Below are 22216 nucleotides of genomic sequence, written 5' to 3'. Positions count from 1 at the left end.
TCAGCAGACCTATCGTGCAGGACAGGACAGGGCAGAGCCTCACCGAGTCATTCCCACAGAGCTCCATGGCACTGCCCAGCACCACAAGGCTTGTCATTTGCCTCCTCAGGCCCCGGTCCTGGAACAACTCCCATGGGCGCCGTGCCTGGCGGCCCTGGCAGGCAGCACGCTCCTCCTCCATCTCTTCCATCTCCTCTGCCACATCCTGGGTGCCCCGCAGCAGCTGCAGAGCTGAGACAGAGAAGGGTGCTGCACTTCCCCTCCCTCAGCCTTCTTTGATACTACCCAGCAGTAAACCCTTCACCTCACCCCAAAATATCTCCACACATACCTCTCTCTCTCTCTCTCTCTCTCTCTCTCTCTCTCTCTCTCGGCATGTAAATCAAATACATAGAAAATTCACATCATTTTTGAGAAGACTGTATTAGCAAAAGCTCTGCCAGTTAGACAAAAAAAGACGGCAACAGTTTGAAATATAAAGACCTCAATACCCTAACTTCCTACAGGCAGCAGCTGAGAAATTTGCTCCACCACTAAAAACAGCACACTTCCCAATACTCTCCAGAAAGTATAAAGGAAGGTGACAGAAAAGGAGGATTATCTCAGAGGGCAGAAGCAAAAACCATGGAGAACCCCTCCCAGGGGGCAGATCAAGCCCCACCTCTAAGCCAGGGAAACCTGGCAAGTGTTCCCAGTGGCATTACAGAATTGTTATGGATCAATGACTGCTTTGTGCCTTCTGGCCACCTTGTGTTTGAAATTAAACTCTTAAATTCTGGTTACCTTGTCTCACTTTGACCATTATACGCTGAGTGTGGGATGGGAAGAAGACCTATTTTTTTTTTCTCCTGGATGAATTTATTATACACATTCTGATTTTAGCCTAGAAAGTAGAAGTGAAACAGAAACTACCTCACTTCCAAGTTTTTACTTTTTCTGCTGGTGAACAAGATCTTGGACCATTTCCAAAATCTTGAAGTTTCTCTGAATTGGTCTAGTATCCAGTCACTGGCTTTATGGGTGTTGAGAAACAGTTGTGGTGTGACAGTGGTAGTTTCCTGGTCCTGACTTTCTGATTCCAGGATCGCAGCTATGCTTGCAGATTCATAAACTCAGCAGTTCCAGTGTTAGTTGACTGATTGGTCATCATCCTGAACACTGCAGAGCCAGGAGCTTGCCTGGATGCTCAGTTCTGTGTTTCTCTGGGAATATTCCTGTAGCCACTACCTAGAGCCTAGTCCTCCAATCATTCTAGTTAATTTGTAAACACCCATCCAATTCTCCTTATTAAATTACTCAGTGCTGAATGCAATGGTATATCCTTCCTTGGACTCTTAGTGTGTCTTAGTGGAGGAGACTGGTTTGGGAACAATGAAATTGGGGAAATTATACTCCAAACTATACTTGGAGACCGGGAGTGTAGGGACCCCACAGGTGAAAGCAAATGATGGCTTCTAAGAAAAGATCAGTTGGGACATGAAAAAATCCTCTGGGTTGGGTTGATGAAGGGAAAAAGCCTATGGGGTTCCCAGAAACCCTCCCTCTGACTCTGCTAATCTTGGAGCTGCAAAGGAAGATGGTCTTAGGTGAATCTTTGGAATCAATTGACAAAGGTGCTCAGTATTTTATTTATGGTCTTGTATATTCATTGTTTTGCTTCTAAATTTCTGGAAGCTTATTATCCTAAAGTTTCGTTTATATATATTCTTAGTGTAATTATAGAATATTGAAAAAATCTCCTTTTCTTTTTTCTTCCACACATGAGAAGTAACTTGAGTGTGGTCTCCTTTAAATTCATACACCTAACCCTGAATTCAGTAGAATAAAAATAAAATTTGCCTAGGGAAAATATAGTAATAATTTTTAAGACTTTAAAAGTTACATTGATGCTTTAATACTGCCTGATACAAGGAGTAATTACAAGGAAGTAATTCCTTGATTCAATTTAGCAAATACTTCTGGTTGCATTAAGCTCCCTGACTTCCCTGGTCTCTGGCGACTCCTCCTCCACTCCACCTTAGCCACCCACGCTCAGGACACACCTTGCAGCTTGTCATTACCTGGAACTGTGCTACCTCTGCATTATTTGTATCTGACACATCATTTTCAGATTACAAACTCTTACTAGTATATGGTTATGCTAGGAAGTCTATCTCAGTGAGAACACAGACATTTTCAGGTGGAAATTCCGTCAACTATTTTAATTCAACAAGTGAACTTGTTTTAACTTACAACCTCTTCCACTTCTTTTACTCAGTTTTAGAAGTTCATCGTTTTAAAAAAACACATCTATTTTGGGATATAATTTACATACCATACAATTCACCCTTTTAGGTCCTTTTTTTCTGAGAACATGACTCAGTGGTTTTTAATGAGTTCAGAGTTGTGCAACCATCACCACAATGAATTTTAGAACCATGAAGAGAAATCCCAAACTTGCCTGTTCAGGACATTTCATGTAATGGAATCATACATGTGGCTTTTTGTGATTGGCTTCTCTTACATAGCATAAGTTTTTTATTGGCGCAGACAGAATAGTGAATTTCATTGTGGCATATTTATACACGCACATGACACACTTGCTTAGTTTCCTTCCTCAGCCCCTAACCTGCCCTTTCCTCATCCTTCCCCCATCCCCTGTCTCTACTCTATGGGTCTTCCTGCCATTTTCATGAGATTCCTTTTTTCCTTCCCTTTCTCCTCTCTCACTTCCACATATCAGAGAAAACATATAACCCTTTACTCTCTTTGTCTTGTTTACTTCACTTAAGATGATATAATTTGATTCTTCTTTATGACTGAATGAAACTCCATTGTGTATCTCTCCCACATTTTCTTTGTCCATCATCTGTTGATGAACATCTAGGCTGTTTCCATAACTTGGATATTGTGAATTGTAGCATGTTTTTAAGGTTCATACACATTGCAACATGTATCAATTACTCAATCCTTTTTATGGTTAAATAATATTCCAATGTATGAATATGCACATTTTATTGATCTATTCATTAGTTGATGGATGCTTTATTTGCATCTACCTTTTGGCTATTATGAATAATGCTACTACAAATATTCACATACAAAGTTTTTTTGGGGGGCGGGGGGCATAGGTTTCATTTCCCTTGGGTTGTATGGCTGGGTTATATGGTAACTCTCTATTTAAATCATTTGAGGAACTCCCAGATTGTTTTCCTAAATTATCACACCACTTTACATTAAGGGTTCCAATTTCTTTATGTTCTTGCCAACACTGGTTTCTATGTGATTTTTTAAATTATTGCCATCATAATGGATGTGAAATTGCATCTCATTATGATTTTGATTTGCATTTCTTTGGTGAATAATGATGTTGAGCTTTTTTTTTTTTTTTTTTTTTTTTTTTTTTTTGGTGCTGGGGATTGAACCCAGGGCTTTGTGTATGCAAGGTAAGCACTCTACCAACTGTGCTAACTCCCCAGCCCCAATGTTGAGCATTTTTTCATGCACATATCAGCCACTTGTATATCTTCTAAGTAAAAATGTCTTTTCAGATCCTTTGCCATTTGAAAATTGGTTGTCTTTTTGTTGCTGAGCTATGAGTTCTTTACATATTCTAGATACAACTCATTTTCCAGTTAAATGATTTGCAAAAATTTTCTCCCATTCCACAAGTTGCCTTTTACTTTCTTTTTCTTTTGGGGGGGGATACCAGGGATTGAACACAGGGACACTCAACCACTGAGCCACATCCCCAGCCCTATTTTGTATTTTATTTAGAGACAGGGTCTCACTGAGTTGCTTAGCGCCTCACTGTTGCTGAGACTGATTTTGAACTCACAGTCCTCCTGTCTCAGCCTCCCTAGCCCCTGAGATTACAAGTGTGTGCCACCGCACCGGACACCTTTTTATTTTCTTATCTTCTTGAAGCATGACAGTTTTTTTTCTTTTAGTTTGTGATATCTACTTATCTATATTTTTAATTTGTTGACCGTACTTTTGTTGTCATATTGAAAAAAACGATTGCTGAATCCAAAGCCCATATATTTATATCTGTTTCCTTCTAAGAAGTTTATAGTTTTAAATTTAGAAGACCTGTTTTTTTAAAACCATGGTCTCTGGATGGAAAAAGGCACATAGCCGGAAGTAGTGATCACACCTGTAACTCCAGCTACGGGGAAGCTCAGGCAGGAGGACTGAAAGTTTGAGGCCCACCTAGGCAACTTAGGATGAACTGATCTCAAAAAAAATAATAAAAGCTGGGCATGGTGGAAACCTCTAATAACAACGACTCAGGAGACTGAAGCAGGAAGATTGCCAGTTTGAGGTCGGCCTGGGCAATTTAACCAGGTTCTGTTTCAAAAATAAATAAAATGGTTTAGAATGTAGCTTTCAAGGCTGAGAGTGCTTGCCCAGCATGTGCAAGGCCCTCGATTCAATACCAGTACTAAGGGGGAAAAAAAAAAAGGTACATATAATTCAATGCGATCCTAAGATCTGGTACTTCTTTTCTGGCTCAGTGGCGCAAGCCTGTAATTCCGGTGGCTCAGGAGGCTAAGATAGGAGGATCACAAGTTCACAGCCAGACTCAACAACTTAGTGAGGCTCTAAGCAACTTAGCAGGACCCTGTCTCAAACAAAAAAGTAAAATAAAAAAAGAGCTGGGGGGGCTGGGGTTGTAGCTCAGTGGTAGAGCACTTGCCTCACACGTGTGAGGCACTCGGTTCAATCCTCAGTGCCACATATAAATAAATAAATAAATAAAGATATTGGGGTCCATCTACCTAAAAAATATTATTTTAAAAAAGGCAGCGGGGGTGGGTGAGTGGGTGGGCTGGGGATGTTACTTATTTGTCACACATCTCTGGGTTCAATCCATGGTCCAAAAAAAAAAGGATCTGGGACTTCAAAACTGATATCATGACTGAGACTTTGGGGGATCCTGAGATGGGACTAAACATGTTTTGCAGAGAGGAGGGACATACATAATAATTGTGACCATGGACAGGCATGGCACTATGCCTATTACTTGATGAGTTCAGGAGTTTGAGACCAGCTTTGGAACATACAGAGACCCCATCTCAAAATAAAAAAGAAAAATGTGGTCATGATGGCCAATCAATAAGAATACATTCCTGGGCCCTGGTCTTCATCCCTCCTTAAACCCCACTCTTTGCCATGGGAGAGCACGTCATTGATTTTCCCATCCTGTGGCTTTGGATTCACCAGCATGTGAATGGGATGTTCACCAGAATGGGATGTTAATGGGTATGGGGTTGGGGGATGAAGGTTTTGAAAGTACTTGTGCAACTGCTTTGCTTTCTTGTGCCTCTGCCACCATCACACTAAGAACATCCCTGAGTTCATTAGTACCAAGAGTTTGAGAAGAAGGACAAATATACAGAACTAAAGCAGCCCAGCTCAGACCAGACTTGACCAATTCCTGGCCCAGCTGAGATCAGCAGAGTTGTGCTGCCAAAGGAATAAATGAGTAAAAGATGTGGTAAATGATTGTTGTTTTAAGCCAGAGATTTTGCAATTGTTCCTTGACCATATTTATTATAGTTAACTGATACAACAATCATCACCCAGTTGGCATTGGGCAGGTGAGGTCTTACATAAGTGTCTCTCCTGTGTGTGTGTGTGTGTGTGTGTGTGTGTGTTTATGTACACCTGAATTTCCTGGATGACAAAGGTGGTCTGACTCATCCTATTACCCTATAATTTAGGACATCCCTTTGACAAAGAATTTTGAAGGCATATTTGAATAGATCATGAAGTTGAGACACAAAGAAAAGAAGAGCTTTTCCCTACTAAATAAAACCCCAAAGATGAGGACCTGTACTGCTGAGATGCATCCTTGGAACAAGTATAGTACAGAGGCCCAAGGGCAGGGACTCACCGGCTAGGCAGGCCTCTGTGTCTCCACAGTCAATGAGGAGGTAGCGTGGGCTCTCAGGAAGCAGGGGCAATGAGACGAGCTGGAGTACCCCAGGCACCAGGCAACTGGCCAGCAGAAGGGACCATACCTGTGGGCCACCCATCAGCTCCCTGGGGAGGCAGAGGACAGGACAGAACATTTGTCTCCTCACCTTCCCCCTTGACCCCCTGCCTGCCTTACTAACCTGCTTGTAAAGGGTCATGTTGGCCTGTGACTCTTTCTATCTAGCTCTGTGTTTGGATATCAAGATCCTTCCAAACCAGGTAGGAATTGAGGGAGGGAAGGGCTCCTGCCCCACCTTATCCCTAGCAATTTTTCTCCCTGGGGATCCAAGCTCTGCACTTTCCTTTTTTTTTTTTTTTTTTTTTCTGTGATGGCCAGAACAAGTTCCTCGTCAAAAGCCCAAATCTTCACCCTCCCTGCTGTCAAGAACTGTTCTTTGCTCCCTATCCTGGAGAAGATGGGAAAAGGTGATTCACACCAAAGTTTGGCTGATTGAAAAGCTCTTTTTTTGTATTAGACACATGGCTGTGAACAGGGTTTTGATGCCCTCGCGCATAGAAGCAATGCTTTAATCAAATGGTGGGGAGGGGAGAAATCTGGGTGAAGACAGATTTTTTACTGGCGTCCCTGAAAGCACTTAAATGCATAGGGGGAGGGGTACTCACCTCAATCCGACCACCTGTCCCATCACGATCCCCAGGGCTGTGAAGATGGCTGAGGTCATGGCCACTGCTCCTCGGAGTTCACTGGGAGCACTCTCCCCCAGGTACATAGGCTGAACGTTCATGCTCACGCCTGGACATGCGCAAAGCAAGGGTGCTTAACCACAAAGAGGGTCCTTGTGAGGCCTGCATGTCTTTCTTGCCTCTTGTCTGCTGGGTTGTGACTCAGTGGGCCATTCTCTCACCCCCCCCACACTCTGAGAGGTTCTACCTCACCTTCTATAGGGATGATAGGATCCCAGCTCAATGCCTCAGGATTCCTGGGAGAGAAGTCATCTTTCCCAGATAGGCTCTCCCCATCCCTTGGTCCCTCATCACAATCCCACATATTCATGGGATCTTTCTAGGTATTAAAGTCTCTGCAAGAGTTTGAATGTTGAATGTCCCCCAAAGGCCCATGTGTTAAAGGTTTGGTCTCCAGGTGCTTGCTCTTGGGAGATGCTGTGGACCTTTATGAGGTGGGGCCTTATGAGAGGTCCTTAGGTCATTGGGGGCTTGATCTTTTTTTTGTACCGGGGATTGAATTCAGAGACACTCTACCAGCCCTATTTTGTATTTTATTTAGAGACAGGGTCTCCCTGGAGTTGCTTAGCTCCTCCCGACTGCTGAGGCTGGCTTTGAACTTGTGATCCTCCTGCCTCAGCCTTCCTAGCAGCTAGGATTACAGGCATGCGCCACCACACCTGGCTTGGAGGCATGATCTTAAAGGAGATTGTAGGACCTCAGTCTCCTACTCTTCTTCTTTGCTTCCTGGCTCATGAGATGAATGATTTATTCCTACACATACTCCCACCATAATATGTTGTCATCACCAGAGGACTAAAGCAAAAGTGCCACTCCAATGTTGGCCTGGAGCCGGGCATGGTGGTGCACCTCTATAATCCAAAGCAACTGAGAAGGCTGAGACAGAAGGACTGCAAGGTCAAGGCCAGTCTCAGCAACTTAGTGAGGCTCTCAACTTAGTGAAACCCTGCCTCCAAATAAAATATAAAAAAGGCTGAGGATGTAGTTCAGTGGTGAAGCACTTCTGGGTTCAATCCCCAGTACCAAAACAAAACAGAACAAAACAAACAATGTTAGACTGGAACCTCCAGAACCAGAGCCAAAAATAAATTTTTTCTCTTCATAAGTTAATAGCCTCAGGTATTTCATTATAGTGATGAAAAGTTGGTAATACAGTCTCTCAAGTGCTGGGGGTGGAAGGAAAAGGGAAGGACCATGTCCTGGATGCCTTCCAGCTTTCTGGGTTCTCATTTCAATGACAACCTGGAATTTACCTTGACCACTACAGATGTAGGTCCTCACTTCATTCCAGTTCCCCCATGGACACACCTGGCACCTATACAGCCAATGGGAAAACAAAACTGGATAGTGCCCTTGCTGCCCACCCCACTATTCATTCATTACAATGCCAAAAAGCTAGGAGGCCACATTAGGATATCATATACCTGGGAAACCTCCACCCCACTCTCTGACCTGAGGTCAGGAAACATCTCCCATCAGTGTCAGCCCCTTTCTCATGGGTGAAGAGAATTCAGAGGAAGGCAATTGCTCTGATTGTCAAGGAGTCTCAGGGCTACCTCTGCTCTTCCTTCCAACATTTGAGGAGGGATGCCTTCTTTTTTGGATTTATTCAGGGAAAAATGACAAAGTCTGACCTAGTTCCTTTCCCCTGGAGTGTGGGTTGTTCTTAGAGATTCACTTTCAATGAACAGAATGTGGGAAAACTGGTGGTGCATGACTTCAGAAACGGGGACACAAAGAGCACTAAGAATTCCTCTTCATCCACCCCCACCCCCGCCTCTCTCTCCACTCACTCTGGAGAATACCAGCTGCCATGTTTTATGAGGATATTCAAGGAACACTACAGAGAGACCCACAGGGTGAGGAGCTGGAGCCTCCTGCCAGGGGCCTATGAGGGAACCATCTCGGAAAAGATCATCCAGCCCCTTCAGGTGGTAGCAGTTGTAACTGACAGCTGAGCATGACCTAATGAGAGACCTCAAGCTGGAGCTACCCTGCTAAGGCATTCCCAGGCTCCTGACCCACAGAAACTGGTATTATAAATATGGTTACGGGCTAAGGCTACAGTTCAGTGGTAGAAAACTTACTTAGCATGCTCGAGGCCCTGAGTTCCATCCCCGGCAGTGCACACACACATAAACCATGATGGTTGTTTTAAGCCACTAAGTTTTAGGGGTGATTTGTTTCACAGGAATGGGTAACTAATACAGATATCAATATCTGGCTGTATAAAAGTAGAGAGTCAAGTTGTAACTTAATTGTAATCCCTAAAAGCTGAAGTAGATGTACTAAAACTTTTTCTCCCTCACATATCAAGCCTCAGAAACTCATGAGTTCCTAAGATGCTATCCTTTCCCCACAGAAAAGGGGATATATAACATATCTGTCACAGATAAGGGGAAGAGAATGTTAGAGAAGTAATCCTATGTCCCTTTATACCTTGGCTGCCAGGAAACTCAGGTTTAAAGTGTTGGTAGTGCAAGTCTGAGGATGTTTTCCCCAGTCCTGCAACTTCTTCATTTTTATACATCTACTGTAAATATCTAGTTATTTGAGTCTTTTAAGATAAACCATATTTAATTATTTTGCAAAACAGGTAGGCGTGAATGAAAATATGTCAGTGAATAAAAGGAACAAAAGAAGGAAATAAAGGAACTAATGAATGAATAGGAATAGACAGGCAGGATGAGATGCCCCCATACCTGCACTGACTCCCATGAGCAGTCTTCCCAGCATGATCATCTCAAAGGAGCCTGCTTTGTGGCTGAAGCCAAATAATAACGCTGCAGCCACCACAAAGATGTTATTCACCAGGAGCGACTTCTTCCTTGGGGAAAGAGAGACACAGGAAAAAGACACTTTGGTTTGGTTCAGAGGGACCCTTCTTTTCCTTTCTGTATCACCCCCAGTCCTGATCAGTCACAGACCTGTGTGTGTGTGCGTGTGAGTAGGCATGTGTGTATGCATGTGTGAGTGCTGTCAATGAGAATAAATTATATAAATTGAAATGAGCAGTAGCCATTGCATCTTGGCTCACTTGTGGAATGCCTTGAAATGCACATTCTCACACTCCTCCCCCAACACCCCCCCCAAATTACTCTCCTTCCTGCTTGCACAGCAGCATGAAATGACATAATTTATATTTTATGGCTTTTGCTTTTTAGAATAAGCATTGCTTTCCCCAAAACTCCTTTGTAAAATGAAGGAACTCATATATCATTTCTTAGGCTTAATGAAAACCCTAGAAGAAACCAGGCATGGGGGCTCATGTCTATAAAGCCAGCAAGTTGGTAGGCTGAGGCAAGAGGAGAGCAAATTTGAGGTCAGCCTCAGCAAGTTAGTGAGATCCTGTTTTAAAATATACAAAGGGCCAGGAATTTCAGCAGCTCTGGAGGCTGAGGCAGGAGGATTGTGAGTTCAAAGCCAGCCTCAGCAATTTAGTGAGGCCCTAAGCAAGTCAGTGAAACCCTGGCTCAAAATAAAATTTTAAAAAGGGCTGGGGATGTGGCTCAGTGGTTAAGCGCTCCTAGGTTCAATCCCTGGTACCAAAAGTGGGAGGGGGGAGCAGGGATGCAGCTTGATGGTAAAGCATCCCTGGGTTTAATCTCCAGTACCAAAACAAAAAACAGACTTTGCCCCGTGAATGCATTTTTTTTCCATTTCAATACACAGATAATGCCAGAAACACTTTACTTTCACCTATCGTGGACAGCAATACACCTCAACCAAACTGCCTAAATGATACAACAGTTCTATGCTGTGGACCACAATTATTCCATGGAGCATCCTGCTGGCCCACTACTTTGATGAGTTCACACTGAAAGGACCTGGAGAAGAGGAAGCAGCAAGTAGCCTATATGTCTTGGTAAGTAAGGTATGACATAGAGTGAAAGAGTACAAATGAGGGTCAAGTAAGTAATTCATGTTTTGAAGAACTCTTATTACAATATATTATTTTAGGGGGCTGGGGATGTGGCTCAAGCGGTAGTGCGCTCGCCTGGCATGCGTGCGGCCCGGGTTCGATCCTCAGCACCACATACAAACAAAGATGTTGTGTCCGCCGAGAACTAAAAAAAATAGATATTAAAAATTCTCTCTCTCTCTCTTTAAAAAATATTATTTTAATATATTATTGTAATTGTTCAATGTTTTATTAGTTTTTATTGTTAATCTCTTATTATGCCTAATTTGTAAGTTAAAATTTATCATAGGTATGTGTATACAGGAAAAAATATAGTAAGTATAAGGTTTGACACTCTTGGTGGTTTCAGGCATCCACTGGGTCTTAGAACATATCCCCCACAGATAAGAGGAAAATATTGTCCTTAAATTTGCCATAAAGTACAGAATATCAAAAGGGCCTAACTAACTGCAGGGCTGGCAGAAGAATGGAGATCCCATAAAACTCCCACACTCACGAAGAATACCCTTATTACATTGCTCCTGGTGGCTGTGACAAAACAACGCTCTGAGTGTTCAAAACAATGCATCTGTAATCACACAAGGAAGAGTGGATACAGATGCTGGCATATACGGCATGTTAGGTGGGGTCACTTTTAGACCACACGTATGGGAGAAAGGGTCCATATAGTCTGGTAGCTAGCAAAGGGGTTAACTGTGGTAGCCATTTGTGTTCTGTCTGGATTTGCCTCTTTCCCACTCCTTCATAAATGTAGTCATGTCACCCAAGAACAACTTGTCTTCCTAGATTCTGGATCTTGAATGAAGATACTGTAGATAGAATGATAGAGCTGAGCATGCTGAAGGCATCCTCCCTAAAGAAAATTCCCAAGCTTTGGCTGCTGAGACCCTTGGCACCACCTGGGCTTATGCCCTTCTTGAGGCCTGGCTTTTTCTTTTCTCTTTTTTTTTTTTTTTTTTTTAATGCGGGGCCTTAACCACTGAGCCACATCCTCAGCCCTTTTTAAAATCCTTTATTTAGAGACAGGGCCTCACTGAGTTGCTGAGGCTGGCTTTGAACTCACAAAACCCCTGCCTCAGCCTCCCAAGCCTCTGGGATGAGAGGTATGTGCCACCACCTGTGGCTAAGGCCTGGCTTTTAAACACTTCTTTTCCTCCTTGTGAGCTGCCTCAATATCCATCCAGTTCTTACAATTTTTGATCATGTGAGCTAGAGTCAGTGTTTGTTGTTTGCAACCCAGGAACTGCATCAGATACATAGGGGGAGAGCAAAGCCTGGAAAATACTTGCTTAAGATCAAATTGCACATATTGGCAGACATGGAACTAGAAACCAGGAATCTTCCCTCCCTCACTGCACAGAATTCCTTTCTCTACCAAGTTTCCTTGAAAATGTGACTCTCAATGTAAAAACACAGCTGGAATGAGAGACTAGGTGAGGAGCTGATCTGGGCCTGGAGGGTGCTGGGCATTGTCCTTCTTTCACATTCCTCAACCTACAGATTGGGATGCCCCTCATTAGAGGATACTGGGTGAGGGGGTGCTACACAGAAATCACTTACCTTCCCAGCTTAATGGCCATGGGTCCTGCAAGCAGGGCTCCAAAAAGTCCCCCCATGGGGAAAAGAGACACAATGAGGGACCATAGAAGCAGAACCATGTGGTCAGGCAGTGGTTTTCCAGTGCGTGCTTGCCATGTTTCATTGGTGAATTTCTGAATATGCTGTGAAAAGAGATGGCAGTCAGCCTCCTGGGGATGACAGGGATGCTGGTACTGGACAGGACAGGCCTTCTCCTCCACAAGGCTCTGTGATTCTGTAATTCAGTCATCAAGTCTCTTGAGCTCTCCATGGTGTACAAAAAAAAAAAAAAAAAAAGAAAACTCCTAGCACTGGATAGTCTCTATCTGCCCCTTTTTTGGAATCACACTATTTTTCTATACTCACACAATACTTCTGATAGCAAATGTGTGGAACTTTTCTACAGTAAGCAACTCTCCAACTCTCTGGACACCAGCTAGATGTACTATAATTTAGTCCAATTCTGAAACTTTATACCTGAAATTTAGCATCAAATTCTGTAAGTCAAAGGGATCAGTCCCACAAGACTGTCTCCATTTCAAATGAAAATTGTAAGTCCAATTACAATTGTATCCTGACTGACCACCTACAAATTGGGCGTTCTTATGACCTTGTCCTTGGGTTTAATAATTTGCTATAATAGCTCACAAAGCTCAGAAAGTCACTTCCTTATGTTTACTGGTATATTATAAGAGAATAACTCAGGAACACCCAGATGGAAGAGAAACAGAGGACAAGGTTCTGAAGGGGGTGGTGTTCAGATCTTTCATGCCCTCTCTGGGCACACTACCTTCCCAACACCTCAGTATATTCAAAAACCTGTATGAACATCAAATCTCATTGTTCAACAGTTTTTATAAGAGCTTAGTCTGAGGCCCTTCTCTCCTTCCCAGAGGTCATCGGGTGGGTCTAGAAGCTGACTCTAATCACTTGGCCTTTCTGATAATCAGCTCTATTCAGAGGCCATCTAGGGCCTAGTCCTAAATCACCTCATTACTATAAACTTATGTTGGGGGCTCATTCTAAATAATAAAAGATACTCCTATCATTCAGAAAAATTCCAAGGGTTTTAGGAGCTCTGAGCCAGGAACCAGAGTCAAAGACCAAATATGGTTCTAATTAAACTACATCCTTTAAGCCTGCTATGTCCTACTTCTACCCTGATTTTGCCCCAGGAAGCCACCAGTACAGCCCACATCACTCGGCTGCCTCCCTGACTGGCTTTCTGTTGGACTTGGCCAATGATGAGCACCAGCAGGACCTTAGAAGTGGCCGGAGAGGGATGCAGGAGCTCCCTCTGTTCTATCCTTGTGAGGTCACTGCAGATTGGCTACAACTCTATGAAGATTGAGGGATGACTATACTCTATTAAATACACGTTACTTTGCTCATTAAGTCTTGGAATTGGGCCCAGAGAGGTGAAACGTTTTGCCCATGTCCTCAGCCACAGGTCAAGATTACACCCAGGATGTTCAGACTCCACTAAGCCCCGCCCTCCAAAGCTGCCACTTCAGGTGAGTGAATGGAAGCCCCATGGTTAGGAAAGCCTGTGTATGGGGAAAACCTGGACACCCTTCGGTTGGCTAAGGATGAAATATTAGTCTTAAACGCCCCCTCCCCCACCATCAGGACATGAAGGAGAACAATCCGTTCAGTTATTGAGCCAGCTCTTTCCCCTACCCTGGCCAGCTAAGGTAATGACTGACAGCCTGGACTTGCCACATTCATCTGCTATCCAGGGGAGCTGGAACCAGAGCCAGTCTCCCCAACCTTGGCTCTAACCTTTCAAGAGTGGCCACTGACAAAGATTGGACTTCTGTGTTCATTGCTGCATTATCCAATACTAGCAAGAATCTTGTGTCAAAGGACAAACTGCAACAATTTAGTTGATCTAACTGGTCTTATTTTCTACCTTAGAATCAGGCAACACTTCATTCCATAAAATAGAATAAGTGTTTTCATGGTCCAAGCCAAGAAGGTTGGTTTTACAAAGTGCTTAAAGAAAGCAAAAAAAAAAAAAAAACAAAAAGCAAATCAGTCATTTCAAAGTTATTTTTCTTGTAAGGTGGAGACTGGAAGACAGAACAATAGGAAACTGATTATTTAGCTTCATTTTTTTTTTCAGATTACTTCTTTGTAAGGATAAAAGCAGTGAAATCTTCATTATCATGTGTATTAAAATTGACTTGTTTGGGAAATTTGACTGTTTTCTAATTCTCATCTCAGAAGGTCAAATAAACAGCTGTTATGGTATTGATTTAAAAATGTCCCCCAAGCTGAGCACAGTGGCACATGCCTCTAATCCTAGCGGCTTGGGAGGTTGAGGTAGGAAGAATGCAAGTTCAAAGCCAGCCTCAGAAATTTAGTGAGACCCAAAGCAACTTAGTGAGACCCTGTCTCAAAGAATAAAAAGAGATGGGGTTGTGGCTCAGTGGTTAAGTGCCTCTGGGTTCAATACCTGGTATAAAAATAAATAAATAAAAAAGTCCCCCAAGGAGTTCAGATGTTAGGTAATATAGCAATGTCAGAAGTGAAAAGATTGGATTATGAAAGTTATAACCTTATCAGTGGGTGAATGCATTTGATGGATTAATAATTTGGGTATTTTTATGGATTAGTAATTTGAAAGGACTACTATAGGGTAACTATAGGGGTAAATAGCTGAAAGAAGTAGATCACCGGGAATGTGCACTTGGATTATATCTTATCCCTGGCTCCTCTTTCTCTCTGTTTTCCAACTGCCATGAGTCAGCTGGGCGTGGTGGAGAATGCCTGTAATCCCAGTGGCTTGGGAGGCTAAGGCAGGAGAATTGCAAGCCCCACTTCCATGAGCTGAGAAGCCTTTCTCCACCACACCCTTCTGCCATAATGTTCTGCCTTGCTTCAGGCCCAGAGCTATGGAATCCACTGACCATAAACTGCACCTCTGAAACTAAGAACCCAAAATAAACTTTTCCTTTTTGTCACAGTGACAAAAAGCTGACTAACACAACAGTTTAGTTCATTGTGATGATATGGAACTTTTAGTTTGACTCCATTTTGATTTTTAGCTTAGTCTGTTGGAGCCCAGTCCAAAACAAAGCATAATCCAAAACAAAGTCCTTCTGTACTTTTTATTTAACATCTTATAAGTTGGTTTAGGTAGAATCTCTTGCAGTCCATAGTGGATCATCCTTGATGATTGATGAGGTACACATCCTCCAACACACCCCACCTGCCTTCCACAAGAATCCAGTTAGATTGGTTTAGCCAGAATTGGCCCTTATCCCTGATGTTTCCTCTAGTCATTTGTCATCCACTGACTCCAACCCTACTCCTTGGCTATAAATTCCCACTTGCCTTTGCTGTATTCAGAATTGAACCCAATCTCTCTCCTCCACTGCAGGACCCCATGAGTGGTCCCTATACTTATTGCCATGGCTTCCCATCAATAAATTATTTCTTACTGTGGTTTAACAAGTGTCATTGATTCTATTTTTTTTCTTTAACAAAATAGTATATTTTCTTTAACATCATTCAGCAGACTAAGAGGAGCCTCCAAGCCCAAGAAAGTCTCATTTTTGAGGGATGGTGCTGTCCCACAGGAGAAAAGATCTGATACTGTCCTGCCATGAAGAGATTGCTCCCCAATATGTGAATCTGCACTTAAGTGGGCACTAAAATGCTTGTTGAATGAAATTTATAAACCAATGTAGCCAGTTCAGACCTCTTGAAACATTTCATTTTATCCTTTCTTTAAGGGGCTGGGCTGTTATCATTGTGTCTGCCCAGAATACTCACGTTTTCTGCTAATAAATAGTCCTTCAGAGGAAGTTTTCTTCACTGACCAATTATAGCTCCTTCTGCCTCCATAAATAGGATCACCTGCTGGGCATGGTGGCATAAGCCTGTAATCCCAGCAACTCAGGAGGCTGAGAGGCAGAAGGATCACTAGTTCAATGCCAGCCTCAGCAAAATTGAGGTGCTAAGCAACTCAGTGAGACCCTGTCTCTAATTAAAATATAAAATAGGGTTGGGGATGTGGCTCAGTGATCAAGTGCCCCTAAATTTAATCCCTGGTACTCCCCCCACACACACACAAAAAATGATCAAATGATTACCAGACTCAGACTTAAGCAATTTGAAAATGCCACCCTCCTGACCACATGATTAGTCTAGGGGGGTAAGCATGTGACCAAAATGATTCAACTGGACTCTTCCCAGACCTTTCAACTGCTGGGGAGGGGGAATAGTTCTCAGCTGGTAGGAAGTGAATCTGGTGATGGTTGCATTCTTGCCCACTGGGAAGAGAACAAGGCCAGGCAGGAGCAACAGAATCACAGTTTTGTCTTAGGTTCTGGTCCCTGTAGCTTTTCCCTCCTATCTGGGTGAAGCCCCACATGGTTCCCATCTCTGTAACGAGACACTTGTCCTTCACACTCAAGCAATTTAGAGGTGAACTTCTTTCACTGGGGCTGCAAAATTCATCTTTTCTCATAGGAACTCACTGAACATTACAATGGGCCCAGATAGTGTAAAATGCTGGGGACTCAAACATGCAGCAAGAGAGAAGAGAGTGCTTCCCAGTGGAAGGAAGCTTATAGAAGAGGCTGTGTCATGGACATTTGGGAAACTACATTTAACATGCTTTGTTATCAAGGTTGAAAGTGGATGACAGAGGGAGAGGTTTTGATCCCATGAGGCCTTGAACTTCAGGTGGATTAATCTGTCCTGTCCTATGAGCACTGGGGAGAATCACTGAATGTTTCTGGGCAGGGGAATGAGTTGACAAACTTAGGGGAGCTCAAAAAAGGAAAAAGCTGAGTGGGTACAGTAGCACATGTCTGTATTTCCAGCTACCCAGGAAGCTGAGGCAGGAGGAGAATACAGAATGGAGTCAAGCCTTGGCACTAAAGCCAGACCCCAGAGAAAAGGAAGGAAGGAAGGAAAGAAGGAAGGAAGGAAGAAAGGGAGGGAGGGAAAGAAAGAACAGGAAAGGGGAGGAGAAGGAAGAAGAATGAGCAAAAGAATGAGAAAGGTGAGGAGGGAAGGAAAGAAGGGGGAAGAGAAGAAAGAGGAATAGAAGGAGGAGGAGGAGGAGGAGAAAATGAGGAGGAGAAGGAAGGGAGAGGGGTGGAAGGAGGGAGAGGGGGACAGGAAGGCTGCTGAACGCAGGGAGGCCAATGAGGAGGCTGCACTAGAATTGGGGTTGTGGCAGAAACATGGAAAGAAATATCTGGATTCTAGAGGTAGTTAGGATGGGCTTGGTGTCCAAGAGTGGAAGGGAAGTGTCAAGGATAATCCCCACATCAATAGGTATTAGGTGATTCAGATCAGAGACTCAGGAGGACATTAGTTTTGGGGAGGATGCAAAGAGCTCCATGTAAAGCTGCAGAAATCTGTGGGACATGCCAGTGGAAAAGAAGAGATGGGAAGAGGCACTACTAAGTGAGTGCTGAGCTAAAGTCCCACAGTGGACAGCTCTCGGCCCTGACCCAGTACCCACTCAGACCTTGACAATGGGCACAGAAGGTACCTACCAAGGTTGGAGCATTGATAATGGAAAGGTTGTAGCCAAACTGAAAAGTTCCACCAATGCCAGCTGCAAAGATGACCAGGAACAGGACCCTACCCTGAATCAGAGGAGATAAGGGAAGACACAAAATGACTAAAGACAACCTCATCCTCCCTCCCTGGGCCAGACCTACCAATCACAGCTTGGCCATTGATTTAAGCCAGGCAACAATGTCTCCCTTTTGCAAATGAGAAACCTGAGAGAGGAGTTACCTAGGTCACATGGCGAGCAGGTAGCAGGGGAAATCAAGCTTTTTGCTCGGAGTCCCGGAGGTAACTCCACCTCACCCCTCCTTCCCTCAGCCAGCATTTTCCTGAGATGGAAAGCAGTTCGCAGCCTCTTTGTTGGACTTCCCCTAGGCATGTCTGCTGTGGTTATGAGGACAATCCCCTGAGCTGGGGACCCAGTGGAGTGAAGCTCTGTCTCTAACAGGACAGCAGCCCCTGAGTCCCAATGATCCACCCCCCCCCCCCCCGGGAAACATTCTCCAATAGAGTGACTGGGCCCCAGGAACCTGAACTAAGCTTCCTCTTATCACTCACCAGCCTGTTTTGCAATGAAGCTAAAAGAAAGTGGCCATGTAGTCCTACATGTGAGGGAACTTGCAGGGTAAATGAAGCAATAGACAAGTAGCCATATATGGTGGAGGCGTCTAGGTTCCAGAGCCAGCTCTTCCCTGACTCCCTTGTACTCTTGGAGTCACTTCCTTGCCTGTACCTAAAGATAATACCTAACTCCAGGCTGGATGCATGTGTGTCAGGACAGAAAGGACAGCTTTTCATATTAGCACAACTCCCTTAGAGAAGGTGGGAGGATTTCCCAAGACACCCAGTCGAGAGGACTCGGGACCTTGATGTTCCATTCCATGTCATTGGTATTTTTTTTAGAAATTCACAATATCATTTCCATTTTTCCTTTTAGGATTTCCTAATTACCAAATGACATGATCAGGGTTGGGGTATAGTTCAGTGGTAGAGAGCTTGCCTAGCATGCAGAAGACCTTGAGTTCTACTCTCACTACTGCAAAAGAGAAAAACAAAAAAGACATACTCATTAAGATTTTTGAAAATGTAGTTATACCAAAGTTCTTCACTCCCCTAAAAGCACATGAAGAACTGCTTCCCTCAGATATTTTCCTACACATTCACCAAGTAGTTGATCTTATAAAAATAAAATTATTAACCTTTTCCCCCCAAATATCACACTGCTTTTCTTGTTCTGGCAAATTGTCCTACAGATTTACAGTAATACAAGTCAAATTCATTAAGCCATGTTTTTTATTGCTTTTGAATACTTAAATACAAATTTTATGACAGAAGAATATATGGCTAAAGGTTTTGTGTAGAATTTCCAGAATCTACAATCTATTTTTTATTATCAAGTGCTTGCTCCAATGAGGAAGGATGCTGGGGGACAGATAGAATCAGAAAAAAGACAGAAGTACATTCACCATTCTTTGACATACTGTGCTAAGGGGTGGAGGAGTACTAGAAGAGGCTTTGGAGGACAGGATTCTGCAAAAGACCTTGCCACAGTTTGGAAGACAGGTCAATGAAGAGGGACAGTGACGCGGGAAACAGTCACAGGAGTGAGTTGCCAGGGCTGCCTTCTTTAGAAGACTACTGCCTCTTGGGTTCTGTCTGGCCCACACAAGGAGCAAGGACCCTGGGAGCAATACAATCATGAAAGGGTTGCTAGACTGGGATGTCCCACAGGCCATCCCTGGGCATGAATACCTGCTTATGCTCCTTTGACCTAGCACCTAACTCCACTGTACATACATCCACAAAAGTTTTGTACAAATGAACACCTTCGTTAAGCCTTCAAGGAGGACTGCTCCTGTATAGTTACTTGCAGGTCCCTAGTCCCTCATCAGAAACGACTGGGCCGGGCAAGTTTTGGAATTCGGAGCTTTCCAAATAGCAGGAGGGCATGAAACTCAGCGGAATGAAGAGCCTGCGAGTTGCCCGGTGCCAGGGAAACCTCAGCCGCCAGCCGCATACAGCAGGTAAACCTTCGAGCCGAGAGAGGGCGATGCAGCAGTTCCAAACAGAGAGTGAAGTGACAGCGCACGCGCAATTGGCTTCTGAGCCTGGCAAAGTAATAAAGGCAGAAGCGGACGCGCAAGCGCAGTGGGTGTCGAGGGGGCTCCCTGGAATAAAGGTCTCGCGCAAGGCAAGCTAGGGTATGCTCTGGAGACTCAGGTGCAGGCCCACGGGGCGCAGAGACGCTGAGGTGGCAGCAAGGGATTCTGGAAGCCCGGATGTTAAGGGATATTCGGGGCATCTGGGAAGAGTGGCTCACCTGAGTTCGAGGCCGTACAGGCCGCTCTGGTTCTTCCGTCATTGCTGCACTTCCGCACCGCTGAGGCTGGAAAGCCACTCAACTCACTCCTTTCTTCGCCGAGTCCAGAGGACGTCTCTGTAGACCAGAAGGGAACTCTGGGCTAGGGTCGTCCCAGCCAGCCCCTTACATCCGACCCCTCACAGGTCCCAACAGCGCTCCTGAGTTCTCTGAGTCTCGGCGGCTTCCTAGCTCGCCTTCTGATTCCCCGCTGCCGCCCTTGGTATATCTCTCCGCCAGGCCTCCGGATCCCCAAGCCTGGTGACCCTGCCTGCCACCAACACCTAGGAGGCTTCTGCTTCTTAGCGCTCTCAGACAGCCGGACCCTTGATTCTGCACCTTAGATCGGGTGCCCGCATCCTTTCTCCAGAGGAGGGACAGATCCACCAGTCTCGGGAGTGTTCTCATTTCTGGGTCCTAGGCAGAGCCAGTGACTTGGCAGGTCGCGCAGACCGGTCTCTGATTGCTCCTAAGGCATCGGTCCCCTCCTTCCCCACCACCCCCGTTTGGGGCACTTTTATAAGTACGGAATCACGGAGTCCATTGGGCAGGCTTAAATCTTTTATTCCTCAAGGGTTTTTAAGACCCTGCGTGGAATTCAGGAGGTGAGCAAAGGCCCAACTGAAACCAGGTTTGCCAAAGATGCTATTTGTGGTCACAGAAGCGAAGGGCTGAAAGTGACCTTATGAAGCCATCTTGAGCAAAGACTGCTATAGGGCAGACACCATAATAAGGCACTGCAGTCTCTTTGTTTTGTTTCTAGTTTGATTTTTTTTTCTGCTCTGAATTTTTTAATAATTTCTAGAAAGAGTGAATTTAAGGAAAAACAAAATATTAGCAATTATATTTTATTACATTCTTTTTCTGCAGTTATTGAGATGATGATATTAATATTTTCCTTTAACCTGTTTATGAGATCAATCACATTATTAGACTTTCCAATGATGAACCATTCTTGATTCCCAGGTAAACAACTTGTTCATAATATTGTTATCATTTCCAAAAACACCTTGTTGGGTAGGGCACAGTGGGGCACGCCTGTAATCCTAGCACCTTGGGAGGCTGAGGCAGGAGGTTTGCGAGTTCAAAGGCAGCCTCAGAAATTTAGCAAGGCCCTAAGCAACTCAGCAAGACCCTGTCTCTAAATAAAATATTTAAAAAGTTTGGGGAGGGCTGGGGCTATGGCTCTGTTGGAGAGCACTTGCCTAGCACTGGGTGAGGCACTGGGTTTGATTCTCAGCACCACACAAATAAATAAAGGTGCCATATATAACTAAAAATATTTTTTAAAAGAGGGGGGGCAGCTGGGCTCAGTGGTTAAGTGGCACTGGGTTCAATTCCCAGTATGCCCCTCCCCAAAATTTAAAACCTCGTTGGTTTCAACTGCTTATATTTTGTTTAGATAGTTATTATTCTCAAGACAACAATTGCTTCCCCCCACCATAAAAATGAGTGAGAAATGATGGACTAATAAACTGTATTATGACAATTGATTATATGGAGGGGAAATTAAATTGGATCTTGTTGGGGTATACCTAGTCAGTACCTAGGAAATCTTGTTCTAGGTGGTGAGGTAAGGACTCTAAACAATAAAGAAGGAAATGGAGAGGGGAAACTGGCCACTTCTGTGTCTCCAGTATTTAGGTGAGGATCAAAGCAGAGTGACCTTGGTTGTAAGGTAAAAGAATACACTCATAAAACATCTCAAGATATCCATCTGCACAGTGGGCATGCAGCCTATCCTGCAGGTGCCTGCTTGTAGGCACAGTTTGGCTCTCCACTGTATCCTGGCCTGCTACCTCAGAGGAGTGTGTGAATAATCAAATGACCAAAATCTCTCTTTTGAATCCTCCAAGTTCTGTCTCTGGGATTGGTAAACAGTATTCTTGGGGAATACTGCAGCTCTGGGGTTGAACAACTGGCACAGTCAGAAGGATCCCCAAGAGGAATGTATTGTGTTGGCTCTGGAGTTGGAGAAGGACATGGGTTCTGGAGAGGAAATCCTGGGTTAGTCACAGCCTTGATGTGGTTTGAGGTGGCTTCCATATTAGAGGGATGGGGACTACCATGTGCCTATGGGGACATGCCAAAATGTAAGGAGGAGTGCTACAAGTGTTGAAAGCAGCATCCAAAGTAGTTGTGGGAAAGCAAAA

General features: G+C 44.1%; 1 protein-coding gene across 3 annotated transcripts in view; it reads right to left on the bottom strand.

Moving 5' to 3' along the window:
* Positions 1-22216, bottom strand: part of Slc2a11 (solute carrier family 2 member 11) — a 31627-nt gene that overhangs the window by 4709 nt on the left and 4702 nt on the right. The window contains exons 2-8 of one of the 3 annotated variants that reach the window (XM_046421322.2): positions 20025-20141; positions 17686-17778; positions 12149-12309; positions 9369-9493; positions 6586-6715; positions 5879-6027; positions 44-231 (exon numbers count right to left, since the gene is read on the bottom strand). In XM_046421322.2, coding sequence (XP_046277278.1) covers positions 44-231; positions 5879-6027; positions 6586-6715; positions 9369-9493; positions 12149-12309; positions 17686-17778; positions 20025-20066 — 888 coding nt within the window. In that variant the 5' untranslated portion in view covers positions 20067-20141. Of the gene's footprint in view, positions 1-43; positions 232-5878; positions 6028-6585; positions 6716-9368; positions 9494-12148; positions 12310-17685; positions 17779-20024; positions 20587-22216 lie in introns of those variants that run through there. The other 2 variants (XM_046421325.2, XM_046421326.2) reach the window with 2 other exon arrangements.

The sequence above is a fragment of the Marmota monax genome, unplaced genomic scaffold (assembly GCF_021218885.2).
Source record: "Marmota monax isolate L192 unplaced genomic scaffold, Marmota_monax_Labrador192_F-V1.1 WCK01_AAM20220418_F8-fsc00157, whole genome shotgun sequence".
Classification (NCBI taxonomy): Eukaryota; Metazoa; Chordata; class Mammalia; order Rodentia; family Sciuridae; genus Marmota; species Marmota monax.
The sequence above is the reverse complement of the archived record's forward strand: the minus strand, read 5'-3'. Positions and strand labels throughout refer to the sequence as shown.